The following is an 18481-nucleotide window of genomic DNA, read 5'->3' as shown; positions in this document are numbered from 1 at the left end:
TTGTTACGTTACAGCCTTATTCTAAAATGGATTAAAAATAATAATAATAATCCTCAGCAATCTACACACAATACATAATGACAAAACGAAAACAGGTTTTTAGACATTTACGTAAGTATTCGGACCCTTTGCTATGAGACTTGAAATTGAGCTCAGGTGCATCCTGTTTCCTTTGATCATCCTTGAGATGTTTCTACAACTTGATTGGAGTCCACCTGTCTATACAAGGTCCCACAGTTGACAGTGCATGTCAGAGCAAAAACCAAGCCATGAGATTGAAGGAATTGTCCGTAGAGCTCCGAGACAGGATTGTGTCGAGGCACAGATCAGGAGAAGGGTACCAAAAAATGTCTGCAGCATTGAAGGTCCCCAAGAGCACAGTGGTCTCCATCATTTTTAAACAGAAGAAGTTTGGAACCACCAAGACTCTTCCTAGAGCTGGCCACATGGCCAAACTGAGCAATCGGGGGAGAAGGGCCTTGGTCAGGGAGGTGACCAAGAACACGATGGTCACTCTGACAGAGCTCTAGAGTTCGTCTGTGGAGATGGGAGAACCTTCCAGAAGGACAACCATCTCTGCAGCACTCCACCAATCAGGCCTTTTATGGTAGAGTGGCCAGAGGGAAGCCACTCCTCAGTAAAAGGCACATGACAGCCCGCTTGGAGTTTGCCAAAAGGCACCTTAAGACTCTCAGACCAAACAAGAATCTCTGGTCTGATGAAATGAAGATTGAACTCTTTGGCCTGAATGCCAAGTGTCATGTCTGGAGGAAACCTGGCACCATCGCTATGGTGAAGCATGGTGGTAGCAGCATCATGCTGTGGGGATGTTTTTCAGCGGCAGGGACTGGGAGACTAGTCAGGATCGAGGGAAAGATGAACGGAGCAAAGTATAGAGAGATCCTTGATGAAAACCTGCTCCAGAGCGCTCAGGACCTCAGACTGGGGCGAAGGTTCACCTTCCAACAGGACAATGACCCTAAGCACACAGCCAAGACATTTCAGGAGTGGCTTCGGGACATGTCTCTGAATGTCCTTGAGTGGCCCAGCCAGAGCCCGTATTAAACCTGATCGAGCATCTCTGGAGAGACCTGAAAATAGCTGTGCAGCGACGCTCCCCATCCAACCTGACAGAGCTTGAGAGGATCTGCAGAGAAGAATGGGAGAAACTCCCCAAATACAGGTGTGCCAAGCTTGTAGCATCATACCCAAGAAGACTCAAGGCTGTAATCGCTGCCAAAGGTGCTTCAACAAAGTACTGTTTAAAGGGTCTAAATACTTATGTAAATGTAATATTTCAGTTTTTTATTTTTAATAAATTAGCAAAAAAAATTACACATCTGTTTTTGCTTCGTCATTATGGGGTATTGTGTGTAGATTGATTTTGTATTAAAAAAAAAATCTATTTTAGAATAAGGCTGTAACCTAACAAAAGTCAAGGGGTCTGAATAAATTCCGTACATATTACCTCAATTACCTGGACTAACCTGTACCCACACATTGACTCGGTACCGGTACCCCCTGTATATAGTCTCATTATTGTTATTTTATTGTTGCTTTTTTATTTTTTTACTTTAGTTTATTTAGTAAATATTTTTTATTAACTCTTATTTTTCTTAAAACTGCATTGTTGGTTAAGGGATTGTAAGTAAGCATTTCACGGCATTTTCACCTGTTGTATTCAGCGTCCGTGACAAATAACATTTGGTTTGATTTGAGTATGTTAGTTGGCCAACCAGAAAGAGAGTGCTTCTCTCTTCCACTTCTGTTTCAGAAGGAAACATGAGACCACCCTCGTTTCTCTCGCTTCACCCATTACTCCCCCTCCTCACCCTTCCTCCCCTGTCCTCCCTCAATCCCTTAACCACAGTTACCACACTCCCCAGTCACCCCCTACCCCCAAACCACTCCCAAGTCAGCCCCCTACCCCTTAACCACCCCTCAGTCAGCCCCCCACCCCCTAACAACTCTCCAGTCACCCCCCAGTCAGCCCCCTACCCCCAAACCACTCCCAAGTCAGCCCCCAACCCCCTACCCACCCCCCTGCCAGCCCCCCATTCCCTAACCACCCCCCAGTCGGTCCCCCCACCCCTTAACCACTCCCCAGTCAGCCCCCGCATCCCCTAGTCAGCCCCCTTAACCACACCCCAGGCAGCCCCCTAACCACACCCTAGTCAGTGTGTGTGTGTGTGTCTCAGCGCAGTATGAATAATGCAGGTTAATCTCATTAGGGGTGAGATCCCTTTCAGAGCCTGTTAATTAAATGATGAGTCGGGTTCCCAGGTGCCTGCCTTCTAAATAATGCTACAGCTCACTACAGGAACAGTCGTGTGTGTGTGTGTGTGTGTGTGTGTGTGTGTGTGTGTGTGTGTGTGTGTGTGTGTGTGTGTGTGTGTGTGTGTGTGTGTGTGTGTGTGTGTGTGTGTGTGTGTGTGTGTGTGTGTGTGTGTGTGTGTGTGTGTGTGTGTGTGTGTGTCAGAGACAGAAATAGAGACAGATACATGGGCAGAGAGAGAGAGAGAGAGAGAGAGAGAAAGAGACAGACTTTACGGTATGTTGCCTGTAAAAAATAAATAAAAATAATCGGACAATGTTTTTTTTTAGAATCCAATTCATACAGTCCCATTTCTTACCACATTCTTGCCGGGATAAGCCTTTTATATCTCCTGTGCACATGCCGGAAAGTTTAGGAGTGGGATTAGACGCAGCCTGGTCTCATAGACTACACGTAACATATCATACATACTAAATATGTATGTTCCGGATTTAACACCAGAATAATAGGAAACGCACTGATACCAGGTTGTGGGGCCGATATGGGTGGACGTCTAGTCTAACACATCCATTGAACATACACCATCACAAACAAGTCCATTACTAATTATTTTTTAGGCAGGTCCTAAGAATCATTATAAGACTAATACAATGTATTTTCAAAAACAATAGAATGGCATATTTTGAGTTGAATAATGTTACTGGTCTGTGCAGCCTATATGGCTGAGCCATGAATATAAAATCACAGTCAACACACTTTATAGTAGTATATAATGAAATATAACAGAATAAAATATAAAATAATATTTTTCCCCCCAACTTGTGTCACGGAAATACACTATATATACAAATGTATGTGGACGCCCCTTCAAATTAGTGGATTTGGCTATTTCAGCCACACCCGTTGCTGACAGGTGTATAAAATTGAGCACACAGCCATGCAATCTCCATAGACAAACATTGGCAGTAGAATGGCCTTATTGAAGAGTTCAGTGACGTTCAAAGTGGCATCGTCAAAGGATGCCACCTTTCCAACATGTCAGTTTGTCAAATTTCTGCCCTGATAAAGCTGCCCCCGGTCAACTGTAAGTGCTGTTATTGTGAAGTGGAAACGTCTAGGAGCAACAACGGCTCAGCCGCGAAGTGGTAGGCCACACAAGCTCACAGAACGGAACCGCTGAATGCTGAAGTGTGTAGCGCGTAAAAATTGTCTGTCCTCAGTTGCAACACTCACTACCGAGTTCCAAACTGCCTCTGGAAGCAACGTCAGCACAATAACTGTTCGTTGGGAGCTTCATGAAACCGGTTTCCACGGCAGAGCAGCCGCACACAAGCCTCACCATGCGCAATGCCAAGCGTCGGCTGGAGTGGTGTAAAGCTCGCCGCCATCGGACACTGGAGCAGTGGAAACGCGTTCTCTGGAGTGATGAATCACGCTTCACCATCTGGCAGTCCGATGGATGAATCTGGGTTTGGCGGATGCCAGAAGAACGCTACCTGCCCGAATGCATGGTGCCAACTGTAAAGTTTAGTGGAGGAGGAATAATGGTCTGGGGCTGTTTTTCATGTTTTGGGTTAGGCCCCTTAGTTCCAGTGAAGGGAAATATTAATACTACAGCATTCAATGACATGGAATCTGTGCTTCTAACTTTGTGGCAATAGTTTGGGGAAGGCCCATTCCTGTTTTAGCATGACAATGCCCCCGTGCACAAAGCGAGGTCCATACAGAAATGGTTTGTTGAGATCGGTGTGGAAGAACTTGACTGGCCTGCACAGAGCCCTGACCTCAACCCAATCAAACACCTTTGGGATGAATTGGAACGCCTGACTGCGAGCCAGGCCTAATCGCCCAACATCAGTGCCCGACCTCACTAATGCTATTGTGGCTGAATGGAAGAAAGTCCCCGCAGCAGTGTTCCAACATCTAGTGGAAAGCCTTCCCAGAAGAGTGGAGGCTGTTATAGCAGCAAAGGGGGGGGGGGGACCAACTCCATATTAATGCCCATGATTTTGGAATGAGATGTTGGTGGAAGTACCACCAGTCATTGTTTATTTAGTTTGTTGAATTAGATTCTGAACATTATAATTACATTTCTGTATTGGATATTTATTTGTTTTATAGATCTATTTTTATCTTTAATATTATGATCTACTATTCTTAAATATGTTGTTTTAATATCTACTATTCTTATTGTTGTTTTAATATCTACTATTCTTATTGTTGTTTTAATATCTACTATTCTTCTTGTTGTTTTAATATCTACTACTCTTCTTGTTGTTTTAATATCTTCTATTCTTCTTCTTGAAGTCCAGGATCCAGTTGCAGAGGGAGGTGTTTAGTCCCAGGGTCCTTAGCTTAATGATGAGCTTTGAGGGCACTATGGTGTTGAATGCTGAGTTGTAGTCAATGAACAGCATTCTCACGTAGGTGTTCCTTTTGTCCAAGTGGTAAAGGGCAGTGTTGAGTGCAATAGAAATTGTGTCATCTGTGGATCTGTTGGGGCGGTATGCAAATTGGAGTAGCTCTAGGGTTTCTGGGATGATGGTGTTGATGTGAGCCATGACCAGCCTTTCAAAGCATATCATGGCTACAGACGTGAGTGCTACGGGTCGGTTGTCATTTAGCCAGGTTACCTTGGAGTTCTTGGGCACAGGGACTATAATAATAATAATAATATTAATAATATGCCATTTAGCAGACGCTTTTATCCAAAGCAACTTACAGTCGTGCGTGCATACATTTTTGTGTATGGGTGGTCCCGGGGATCGAACCCACTACCTTGGCGTTACAAGCGCCGTGCTCTACCAGCTGAGCTACTGAGGACCACAATGGTGGTCTACTTGAAACATGTAGGTATTACAGAGTCGGCCAGGGACAGGTTGAAAATGTCAGTGAAGACACTTGCCAGTTGGTCAGTGCATGCTCGGAGTACATGTCCTGGTAATCCGTCTGGCCCTTGCGGCCTTGTGAATGTTGACCTGTTTAAAGGTCTTACTCACGTCGGTTATGGCGTGCGTGATCACACAGTTGTCCGGAACAGCTGGTGCTCTCATGCATGCTTAAGTGTTGCTTGCCTTGAAGAGCGCATAGAAGTAATTTAGCTCGTCTGGTAGGCTTTTGTCACTGGACAGCTTGCGGCTGGGCTTCCCTTTGTAGTCCATAATAGTTTGCACATCCGACGAGCGTCGGAGCCGGTGTAGGAGGATTCAATTATAGTCCTGTAGTTTTCGCCAGGCATAATGGGACCCATCTCGTCCACAAAGTTGACTAAAGTTAGCCAAAAAGCACCTGGATGATAATCAAGACTCTTGGAAGAACGTTCTATGGACAGATGATTCAAAAGTATAACTTTTTGGACGACATGGTTCCAGTAATGCCTGGCGAAAACCAAACTCTGCATTCCACAGTAAGAACATCATACCAAAGGTCAAGCATGGTGGTGGTGGTGTGATGGTTTGGGGATGCTTTGCTGCCTCAGGACCTGGACGACTTGCCTTAATAGAAGGAACCATGAATTCTGCTCTGTATCAGAGAATTCTACAGGAGAATGTCAGACCATCCGTCTGTGAGCTGAAGCTGAAGTGCAGCTGGGTCATGCAGCAAGACAATGATCCAAAACACACAATCAAATCTACATGAAAATTGCTAAAAAGCAACAAACTGGAAGTTTTGGAATGGCCTAGTCAAAGTCCAGACCTAATCCCAATTGAAATGTTGTGGCAGGACTTGAAACGAGCAGTTCATGCTTGAAAACCCACACGTCACTGAGTTAAAGCAGTTCTGCATGGAAGAGTGGGCCAAAATTCCTCCACAGCGACGTGAGAGACTGATCAACAACTACAGGAAGCATTTGGTTGGAGTCATTGCAGCTAAAGGTGGCACAACCAGTTATTGAGTGTAAGGGAGCAATTACTTTTTCACACAGGGGAATTGGGTGTTGCATAACTTTGTTTATGAAATAAATGAAATAAATATGTAATTGTTGTGTTATTTGTTAACTTATGTTCCCTTTATCTAATATTAGGTTTTGGTTGAAGATCTGATAACATTCAGTATCGCAAATATGCAAAAGTAGAGAAAATTAGAAAGGGGGCAAATACTTTTTCATTGCACTGTATTCAAGTCTGTGCTAGCAAAACAGTACTGTAGCGTAGCATCTGCTTCATCTCACCACTTCCTTATTGAGCAAGTCACTTGTACTTCCTGCTTTAGTTTTTGCTTGTAAGCAGGAATCAGGAGGATAGAATTATGGTCAGATTTGGAGGGCGAGGGAGAGCTTTGTACGTGTCTCTGTGTGTGGAGTAAAGGTGGTCTAGAGTTATTTTATTTTTATTTTTTTTCTAAGCCACTCAGGAACATTCAATGTCATTTTGGTAAACAACTCCAGTGACCTCTATTTGACCTTGTGTTTTACATGATTGTCCTACTGAAAGGTGAATTCATCTCCCAGTGACTGAAAAGCAGACTGAACCAGGTTTTCCTCTAGGATTTTGCCTGTGCCTATAGCTCTATTCCATTTTTTTTTTTTATCCAAAAAATAATCCCTAGTCCTTGCCGATGACAAGCATACCCATAACATGATGCAGCCACCACGTTTTAAAAATATGAAGAGTGGTACTCTAAAATGTCCTCCAGAATTTGATGGATCATTCTAGAGTCTCCTATCAGAATAGTGGTACTCAGTGATGTGTTGTGTTGGATTTGCCCCAAACATAACGCTTTGTATTCAGGACATAAAGTTAATTTCTTTGCCATATTTTTTGCAGTTTTACTTTAGTGCCTTATTGCAAACAGGATGCATGTTTTGGAATATTTTGTATTCTGTACAGGCTTCCCTCTTTTCGCTCTGTCAATTAGGTTAGTTTTGTGGAGTAACTACAATGTTGTTGATCCATCCTCAGTTTTCTCCCATCACAGCCATTCAACTCTGGAGCTGTTTAAAAGTCACCATTGGCCTCATTGTGAAATCCATGAGCGGTTTCCTTCCTCTCCGCCTAGTGACTGGGTGTATTGATACACCAACCAAAGTATAATTAATAACTTCACCATGCTCAAAGGGATATTGTTTGCTTTTTTTTATTTGTACCCATCTACCAATAAGTGCCCTTCTTTGTGAGGCATAGGAAAACCTCCCTGGTCTTTGTGCTTGAATCTGTGTTTGAAATTCACAGCTTGACTGAGGGACCTTGCAGATAATTGTCTGTGTAGGGTACAGAGATGATGTAGTCATTCAAAAATCATGTTAAACACTATTATTGCAACTTAGTAAACTTATTATGTGACTTGTTCAACACATTTTTACTCCTGAACTTATTTAGGCTTACCATAACAAAGGGGTTGAATACTTATTGACAAGACATTTCAGCTTTTTATTACACTTGTAAAAGATTCTAAAATCATAATTACACTTTGACATTATGGGGTATTGTGTGTTGGCCAGTGACCAAAAATCAAAATGTAATCAATTTTGAATTCAGATGTAACACAACAAAATGTGGAATAAGTCAAGGGATGTGAATACTTTCTGAATGTACTGTAGGTAGATAGGAGCCAATGTTGTCTCGGACAGCCCCACTCCTCACTCCCTCCCTCCCTCTCTGCCTCCCTCAGTCTCTCTCCCCCTCCCCTGTTCTCAGGCGGATTGCTACCTTTACAATAGGCCCGGAATCATCCACACACACACAGAGATCATTTTTTGATAGTTTTTGTTGTTGTTTTGTGTCTTCTCACTTTTGTTTATTGTTTATTTCACTTGTTTTGGCAAAGTAAAACATGTTTCCCATGCCAATAAAGCACCTTTAAATTGAGAGTAAAGCCCCTTTAAATTGAGAGTGAGAGAGAGAGAGAGAGAGAGAGACAAAGAGAGGGAGAGAGAGAGAGAGAGAGACAGAAAGAGAGGGGGAGGGAGCTTGCAGGAGGGAGGCAGAGAGAGAGAGAATTTGTGACAACAGGTCAGAGTGATAGCTTTTATCAGTTCCCTGGTAAATCCTTCTCTCAACTCCTGGTCTGTCTGTCTGTCTGTCTGTCTGTCTGTCTGTCTGTCTGTCTGTCTCTACATCAATGTGCTTCTGTGGGGGGGGGGATCTTGGATGGTTGGAGGCCTGGTGGTTGGGAGCTTGGGCCGGTGGCCGAGAGGTCGCTGGGTCGGGTCTCCGATTTGACTTGGTGGGAGATCTGTCAATGTGCCCTTGGGCGGGGCACTTGACCCTGGTTGCTCCTGTGGGTCGCTCTGGATGGGAGTCTGCTAGATGACTGAATGTCATGTAAATGTTGAGCGGCTTCACTGCAGGTAGATTGTATGTTTTAAAATTCAATAAAATAAAAAAAACAATAAAAACATGTTTCGGAATCTGGACACAAACAAAATATCTCACATTCAGAATTCAAATGGCTACATTTATCAGGAGTCAGTGGTATTCAAACGCGGGCCGCAGACTCCATCAAACCTACAAATTCTACCAGCTATGATGTGAAGTACAGTAGGTGCAATTCTAACCAGTTCTAACCCAATATCTCTGAGCCCAGCCATCTGGCCCAGTTGAAACCCAGTCCTACCGCCTCATTCACTGTAGCCAAACTGAACATCATAACCCACCAGTTATAACCAGCTATAACCAGTGTATCAGACTATTATAACTGGTTATAACCCAATATCTCTCTGCCATCTGCAACGCCTTCCTACCTCCTCCTAGACTGGAGTCAAACTGGACATACACTGGTGAAGTGAAATGTCTTGTTCCCCAACTGGCGGCCTGTGGGCCGAATTTGGCCCGCGGGTGATTTTATTTTGGCCCCCCAACAACAACAAAAAATGGACATAAAAGACTGTAAAAACAGCAAATCAGTTCCAAGTGATTTTAATTTAGGAAATCTGTTCCAAAGTATCCCCACGCATAATGGAGAGATATATGTGATCGTATACAAATGTAAGCAAGGTTTGAAGAGGTAAAATATTGTATACTGTTTGGGCATCTTGCGGTCAATTTGCAGTCTACAAATTATTTTGTAATTATGTTCCCGGCCCCCTGACCATCCATCGCGCAGCTGATGATTATGATCCCTGTTTTACAGGGTCAGACATAGTAGTACGGCGCCCCTGGAGCAAATTTGGGTTATGTAACTTGCTCAAGGGCACGTCAACATTTTTCACCATGTCGGCTCTGGTTTTTCAAACCAGCGACCTTTCGGTTACTGGCCCAACGCTCTAACCGTTAGGCTACCTGCCGATATCACCTGCCCACCCACCAGTTATAACCAGTTATAACCAGCATAACAGAGCATTATAACCAGTCAGTGACAAATGTTTTGTTGTTTTGGCTCTGTACTCCAGCACTTTGAATTTGAACTAAGAATAGAATATGTAGCGTCCACATTAATGTAGAAATGTTTAGAAACATATTATATTCTTATTTACAATAAAAGAGACTTAAAAATGACACAACACATTATTTACCATTCATTTCTATTGGGCACAAAATAATCTGAAACACAACCAAAACAAACAGCAAATGCATCCAACAAGTTTGTAGAGTCACAAGCATGATGTAATCATTGCGTGCTATGAATATGGGACCAAATACTGCAGCAGCTTTGCTAGGTCTTTCTTTGCTGCACTTGACCATTTTACCAGACAGTAATCAAGACGGGACAAGACCAGAGCCTGAACAACTAGTAAAGTTGATCTTTGTGTCAAAAATGTCAAAAAAAATAAAATAATTAATAACGGACATACCTCTCCCCATCTTCACAACAACTTTGTCAATATGACTTGACCATGATTATGAACCATCCAATGTTATACCTAGGAGTTTAGCTTCCTCGACTTCCTTAATGGTCACACCTGTTATGCACAACTCCAGTTGAGGTGTGGGTCTTAGAGAATGTTTTGAACCAAATACAATGCTTTTAGTTTTAGATGTATTTTAAGACCAGTTTATTATCAATCCCCCATTCTGATACTGACTGTAACACCTTATTTAGAACTTCAGTGAGCTCACTGGCTTTGGGTGCTGACATGTAGGGTGTGGAATCATCTGCATACATAGTAAGTCGCTAAATGACGTAAATGTAAATGTAATAGTCATTCTAGCTTCGTGTAAGATCAGTGGCAAATCATTTGTAAAAATAGAGAAGAGTAACGGCCCAAGATAACTGCCCTGAGGGATACCGCACTGTACATATCTGATGTTAGATAACCTTCCACCGAAGAACACTCTCTGTGTTCTACTGGATAAATAACTATCCAACCATCTGATGGCAGGTGATTTAAAACCATTGCAAGTGAATTTCTTCTATAACAATTTATGATCAATAACATCAAAGGCTGCAATGAAATCTAACAATACAGCTCCAACGATCATCTTATTATCCATTTATTTTAGCCGATCATTTGTCATCTGAGTCAGTGCAGTACAAGTTGTTTTCTGACAAATACAATAATCAAATACAATAATCTCCATCAGTTTACTAAGAACAGGCAGCAAACGGATTGGGCGGCTGTTAGAGCCAGCAAAAGGGTGCTTTACTATTTTTAGGCAGTGGAATTACTTTAGCTTCCTGTGGACACACACTCCATTAGGCTTTGGTTAAAGACATGGCACATAGGGGTGGAAATACAGTCTGCTAACATTCTCAATAGCTTCCCATCAAGGTCGTCTATACCTGGTGGCTTATCACCTCTCCCACACTAACTTGACCAAATTCAAAACAGCAATCCTTCTCTTTTATTATTAGATCTTTCATACACAAATACGGTGGTTCACTGTTAAAATGTTGTCATTTCACTTCTGAGTTTTTCCACTTTACTAGTGAAATAGTCATTGAAATGATTAGCAATACTGAAAGTTTTTTGTTATAAATGACACATCAACTTTAATGAACGATGGAGATTAATTGGGTTTTCTGCCCATGATATCATTTAAGGTACTCCAAAGTATTTTCCCATTGTCTTTTATGTCATTTATCTTGGTTTGGTAATATAATTGTGCACTACTTTTAGCAACGCCCATAGCAACGCCCATAGCAACACCCATAGCAACGCCCATAGCAACACCCATAGCCCTGGTCAAAAGTACTGCAGTATATTGTACCATTTGGGACACAACCATAATATGATAACCCCAGAAGGGGAACCTCTGGAGAGGCAGAACCAATAGAACCCCAGAAGGGGAACCTCTGGAGAGGCAGAACCAATAGAACCCCAGAAGGGGAACCTCTGAAGAGGCAGAACCAATAGAACCCCAGAAGGGGAACCTCTGGAGAGGCAGAACCAATAGAACCCCAGAAGGGGAACCTCTGGAGAGGCAGAACCAATAGAACCTCAGAAGGGGAACCTCTGGAGAGGCAAAACCAATAGAACCCCAGAAGGGGAACCTCTGAAGAGGCAGAACCAATAGAACCCCAGAAGGGGAACCTCTGAAGAGGCAGAACCAATAGAACCCCAGAAGGGGAACCTCTGGAGAGGCAGAACCAATAGAACCCCAGAAGGGGAACCTCTGGAGAGGCAGAACCAATAGAACCCCAGAAGGGGAACCTCTAGAGAGGCTCAACCAAAGAACAACTGTTTCAATTTCATTTCCTTCTCCCCGCTCCAGCCCCTAACCAATCACAGATGAGCGTTTCACCAGACCCCAGTCTGAGACAGGACTGTCCACACGCACACACACACACACACACAGACACACACAGACACACACAGACACACACACGCACACACACGCACACACACACACACGCAGACACACGCACACACGCACGCACGCACGCACGCACAAGCACGCACGCACGCACGCACACACGCACACACGCACACACGCACACACGCACAGACACGCACAGACACGCACAGACACGCACAGACACACAGACACACAGACACACGCACACACACAGACACACACACACGCACGCACACACAGGCACGCACGCACACACACACACAGGCACACACACACACACGCACGCACACACGCACACACGCACACACGCACACACGCACACACACTGAGAGCGGACCGTGCAAGGGGCTGAAACAGCGTATAGAGCTGATATGTATGTGATATGCTCCAGGTTATTCTATGTGACAGAGAGTAGTAGGTCTATGCGTTGCAGTGTGTAGTATATAAACTGTGTTGTCATGACTTTACCTGAAGAATATAAGAATAGAATCTAAACGCAGGGATATTAAAATATTACCATACGAGGTCTGGAGTACTGCTGCTTTTCTGTTCTACCGGATAATTAGTTGCCCCCACCTGGGACTGTAAACTCTTCCTCTACAGGCCAGGACACAGCTTAGACCCCCCCCCCCCCCCACCCAGCAGCCTGGATGAGTTGTGTCGTGTCGTCGGGCAGATTTGGAGAGTCTATCTGCAACGCCAACCTTGGCAATCAGAGCCCAACCAATCAGAGCCCAACCCGCTCCTATTTAGCTGCAGAATGTGTGTGTGCGTGCGTGTGTTCTAGGGTTGAAACCCGACCTCCTTCCTCCTCTGGCCTGGTCTGTGGTCACACACACACACAGGGATGCTTGCTACACTCAGCTCTCTCCCTCAGCACCAGAGGAAAAGGCAACGCTGGCTAAAATACTATTTTTTCCTTTTCATTCCTCTTTTCCTCCTCCCGCTCTCACTCTCTCCTCTATACATTAAAAACCCTGCCAGGCTCCCAAGGGTCACCACACACTCCCACCTCCTCCAATCTCTCACTCTTTCTCTGGAGCAGCCAACCGGCTCTCTCTCTCTCTCTCTCTCACTTTCCCTCATATCTCCCACTCCTTCTCTCTCTCCCACTCTCTCCCACTCTCCATCCCACTCTCTCCCACTCTCCCTCCCACTCTCTCCCACTCTCCCTCCCACTCTCTCCCACTCTCCCTCCTCTCTCTCCCACTCTCCCTCCTCTCTCTTTCTCTCCCACTCTCCTCCTCTCTCTTTCTCTCCCACTCTCCCTCCCACTCTCTCTCCCACTCTCCCTCCCACTCTCTCTCCCACACTCCCTCCTCTCTCTCCTCTCTCTTTCTCTCCCACTCTGCCCTCCCACTCTCCCTCCTCTCTCTCCCTCCTCTCTCTCCCTCCTCTCTCTCTCTCCCACTCTCTCTCTCTCTCTCTCTCTCTCTCCCACTCTCCCTCCCACTCTCCCTCCCACTCTCTCTCCCACCCACTCTCCCTCCCACTCTCCCTCCCACTCTCCCTCCTCTCTCCCACTCTCCCTCCCACTCTCCCTCCTACTCTCCCTCCCACTCTCTCTCTCCACTATCCCTCCTATCTCTCCTCTCTCTTTCTCTCCCACTCTCCCTCCCACTCTCTCTCCCACTCTCCCTCCCACTCTCTCTCCCACTCTCCCTCCTCTCTCTCCTCTCTCTTTCTCTCCCACCCTCCCTCCCACTCTCTCTCCCACTCTCTCTCCCACTCTCCCTCCCACTCTCCCTCCTCTCTCTCCTCCCACTCTCTCTCCCACTCTCTCTCCCACTCTCTCTCCCACTCTCTCTCCCACTCTCCCTCCCACTCTCCCTCCCACTCTCCCTCCCACTCTCTCTCCCACTCTCCCTCCCACTCTCCCTCCCACTCTCTCTCCCACTCTCCCTCCCACTCTCCCTCCCACTCTCTCTCCCACTCTCTCTCCCACTCTCCCTCCCACTCTCCCTCCCACTCTCCCTCCTTCTCTCTCTCTCTCCCACTATCCCTCCTATCTCTCCCGCCTTCTCTCTCTAGCCGACAGAGTGGAGACTTCAATCAGGGCTCTGTCAGACCTACTCAGACAGGATGTAGAGAGCAAAGGGGTGTGTGCACGTGTGCGTCAGTGTCGATTAAAAGTGTCCTTTTTTTTAAGCTAACTGAACAAAGTAATAGTTATCAGCGAGAGACACATGCAGTCTATTCATGTTCAACTGAAACAGGGAAAAGGAACTACAGCAGATATACATACCGTAGGACACCTACAGATGACCCAGTTTCTCACAGCAGGAAAATAATCCTGCAGCAACAGGAAATGTCAATTATTATGTGGATTATAATTAATGGACATTCTTTGGAGGGGTTGATAATTGTTTTCGCTAGGGCAAATCAGGTCTTAATTTTTTTGGGGGGGAAATTACAAACTTTAGAAGCCTTTTAAACATTGAATAACCTACAAGTTTGCATTTCCTGCTGTGTAGGAAAATTCCTGCAACAACAGGATGATCAAGATAGGGCATTTGTAAACACTATTCCTAATTTATTTGTGGTGTAATGCTCATAAATTTAACACAACGTCACAAAGCAAGCAGCACTGTCTGAACTCTGTCTTTCTGTCTCCCAAGCTCTGTCACTCTGTCACTCTCTCTGCACCCCTCAGCCTTCCTGCATAAAATTGGGAACGTGTAAACTCTTGTCGCATTTAGTCGCCTTGTGTCTCCTCCTTCCTTTGACTGTCGCTGATAGTCTTTTCTCTCGACCTTTCTGCCCCGGGGTCCTTCTACTGCTCCATGGAGACCCCAGACAGTAGGCCTGCACCGACCAGGCGGGCAGACAGACAGAATACCTGACCACAACACCGATGACAGGGAGAGGATGGGGAGAGGGGTTAAGGATGGGTAGAGGAGGGGGAGAGGAGGGGGAGAGGAGGGGGAGAGGAGGGGAGAGGAGGGGTGAAGGGGTAGAGGAGGGGTAGAGGAGGGGTAGAGGAGGGCTGAAGGGGTAGAGGAGGGGGAGAAGAGGGGAGAGGAGGGCTGAAGGGGTAGAGGAGGGGGAGAAGAGGGGAGAGGAGGGCTGAAGGGGTAGAGGAGGGGTAGAGGAGCGGGACAGGAGGGGGAGAAGAGGGGTGAAGGGGTAGAGGAGGGGGAGAAGAGGGGAGAGGCGGGGGAGAGGAGGGGTAGAAGAGGGGTAGAAGAGGGGTGAAGGGGTAGAGGAGGGGTGAAGGGGTAGAGGGAGGGGTAGAGGAGGGGTGAACGGGTAGAGGGAGGGGTAGAGGACGGGGAGAGGAGGGGTGAACGGGTAGAGGGAGGGGTAGAGGACGGGTGCAGGGGTAGAGGAGGGGTGGAGGGCTGAAGGGAAGGGGAGGGGTGAAGGGATAGAGGGATTGAGTTCTCTAAAATGACTGTCCTCTAAATACCAGTAAAAATGCGGCAGGTAGCCTAGCGGTTAGCGCGTTGGACCAGTAACCGAAAGGTTGCTGGTTCGAGTCAACAAGGTGAAATATCTGTCGATGTGCCCTTGAGCAAGACACTTAACCCTAATTTCTCCTGTAAGTTGCTCTGGATAAGAGCGTCTGCTAAATGACTAAAAACTGCGGTGGTGTAAAAATACTTTAAAGTACTACTTAAGTAGTGTTTTGGAGTATCTGTAATTTACTTTACTATTTATATTTTTTACTACTTTTATTTTTACTCCTCTACATTCCTAAAGAAAATAATGTACTTTTTACTCCATACATTTTCCCTGACACCCAAAAGTACTTGTTACATTTTGAATGCTTAGCAAGACAGGAAAATGGTTCAATTCACGCACTCATCAAGAGAACATCCCTGGTCATCCCTACTGCCTCTGATCTGGGGGACTCACATGCTTTGTTTTTAGATGATGTCTGAGTGTTAGAGCGTGGCCCTGGCTATTAGTAAAAAATATACAAAATACAAAATGTGTGCTGTCTGGTTTGCTTAATATAAGGAATTTGAAATTATTCATACTTTTACTTTTGATACTTAAGTATATTTTAGCAATTACATTTACGTTTGATACTTAAGAATATTTAAAACTAAATACTTACTACTCAAGTAGTATTTTACTGGGTGACTTTCACTTTTACTTGAGTAATTTTCTATTAAGGTATCTTTACTTTTACTCAAGTATGACAATTACGTACTTTTTCCACCACTGCAAAACTGTAAACAAATCCCCCCCTTCTCCTTCCTCTGTCCCTGTATATATATCAATATATCTGAGCCTCTCCTCATAGTCAACCTGATCAATGACACACATCTATAAACTGATGCTAATATAGCTGGGGAATATACACATTAATATTTGATAGTCGGGTGGCAGTGGATGGGTTGGTGCTTGTAGTGTGTGTGTGTCAGAGCACTGAGAGGTAATGTAAGCCCGTGGTAGGACCTGAACAGGTCTGAGAGAAGAACTGAACGACGACAGTAAAACATATTTCTGCTCTGGCCTACTTTACACAATTGTTATTCTCTGAGCTGGCAGGGCAGGGCAGGGTGGAGAGAGAGAGAGAGCGATTGACAGAGAGAGAGAGAGAGAGAGAGAGAGAGACAGAGAGAGAGAGACAGAGAGAGAGAGAGAGAGAGAGAGAGAGAGAGAGACAGAGAGAGAGAGACAGAGAGAGAGAGAGAGATGGTGTTGTCAGAATGAGGGCAAGTTAAGGAGATGAAATTACACCTGTTCTGTTCGCTAACGTCTTTGAAATGTGAGTTGGCCCTCGCTCGCCGCCAAAATCATTTTCCCAACAATACCGCCTGATCTTTAAACAAGATGAACTAGGTCGCTAGCATAGAGTTAGAAAGATGCCTCTTGGATAGGATAGTTTGTTCACTGCCCATGCTGTCACAGAAACCATTATGGACCCTTTTTCTAACTCTATGGTCGCTATACTGGCCTCGCTGGGACTATACTGGCCTAGTCGGGACTGGAGCTATACTGGCCTAGCCGAGACAATACTGGCCTAGTCGGGACTGGGGCTATACTGGCCTAGCCGGGATAATACTGGCCTAGTCGGGACTGGGGCTATACTGGCCTAGCCGGGACTGGGGCAATACTGGCCTAGTCTGGGCTATACTGGCCTAGCCGGGACTATACTGGCCTAGCCGGGACTGGGGCTATACTGGCCTAGCCGGGACTATACTGGCCTAGTCGGGACAATACTGGCCTAGTCGGGACTGGGACTATACTGGCCTAGCCGAGACAATACTGGCCTAGCCGGGACTGGGGCTATACTGGCCTAGCCGAGACAATACTGGCCTAGTCGGGACTGGAGCTATACTGGCCTAGCCGGGACAATACTGGCCTAGTCGGGACTGGGACTATACTGGCCTAGCCGGGACAATACTGGCCTAGCCGGGACTGGGGCAATACTGACCTAGCCGGGACTATACTGGCCTAGCCGGGACTGGGGCTATACTGGCCTAGCCGGGACTATACTGGCCTAGTCGGGACTGGGACTATACTGGCCTAGCCGGGACAATACTGGCCTAGTCGGGACTATACTGGCCTAGTCGGGACTGGGGCTATACTGGCCTAGCCGGGACAATACTGGCCTAGCCGGGACTGGGGCAATACTGACCTAGCCGGGACTATACTGGCCTAGCCGGGACTGGGACTATACTGGCCTAGCCGGGACTGGGACTATACTGGCCTAGCCGGGACTGGGGCTATACTGGCCTAGTCGGGACTGGAGCTATACTGGCCAAGCCGGGACTATACTGGCCAAGCCGGGACTATACTGGCCAAGCCGGGACAATACTGGCCTAGTCGGGACTGGGGCTATACTGGCCAAGCCGGGACTATACTGGCCAAGCCGGGACTGGGCCTACAATCTGGGAGATAGCTGCTGCATCACCCGGTTGGTTGTGTGTGGGAAAGAACGTCAGGCTGTAAGTTTGTATTTTCAATACAGTACAATACCAATCTACCAAACAATACCAATCTACCAAACAATGCCAATCTACCAAACAATACCAATCTACCAAACAATACCAATCTACCAAAACAATACCAATCTACCAAACAATACCAATCTACCAAAACAATACCAATCTACCAAAACAATACCAATCTACCAAAACAATGCATTTGAAAGGAATCCATTGTGGTATTTTTCTCATCATCACGCTACACAGCAATATGGCTGTGCTATTCTCTCTCTGAACCACATCTACTGTCTGCTACACACACTGTGCTCACCGTCTGTTCGCTGAGGTCCGGTGAAGCCTCCATGACTCCTTCAGCTATCACCCACTAAAACACCTGAGAGAGAGAGAGAGAGAGAGAGAGAGAGAGAGAGAGAGAGAGAGAGAGAGAGAGAGAGAGAGAAGGGAACCGTATATAATCTTTGAGACATTGTAATGTATATGCATCTTTTAGTTCCTTTTCGTGTGTGTGTGGGCAACAGCGGAAGGGGAAGGAAGCTGTGTTGAATTCCTCATATCATATTATAGTATCCAGTATATTATTCTAGAGTATATATACACACTTCATAACCAAAAGTATGTGGACACCT

At 45.7% G+C, this 18481-nt stretch overlaps 1 protein-coding gene across 1 annotated transcript in view; it reads right to left on the bottom strand.

Annotated features, from left to right (window-relative positions):
- Positions 1–18198, bottom strand: part of LOC311106733 (protein phosphatase EYA4-like) — a gene marked incomplete at both ends in the record, with an annotated part of 123681 nt that extends 105483 nt beyond the window's left edge. The window contains 1 exon segment of the mRNA XM_084149133.1: positions 18166–18198. Coding sequence (XP_084005259.1) covers positions 18166–18198 — 33 coding nt within the window.
- Between the last annotated feature and the right edge of the window lie 283 nt (positions 18199–18481).

Source organism: Coregonus lavaretus (assembly GCF_964263955.1).
Source record: "Coregonus lavaretus genome assembly, chromosome: 31".
In the NCBI taxonomy this organism is placed as follows: domain Eukaryota; kingdom Metazoa; phylum Chordata; class Actinopteri; order Salmoniformes; family Salmonidae; genus Coregonus; species Coregonus lavaretus.
The sequence above is the reverse complement of the archived record's forward strand: the minus strand, read 5'-3'. Positions and strand labels throughout refer to the sequence as shown.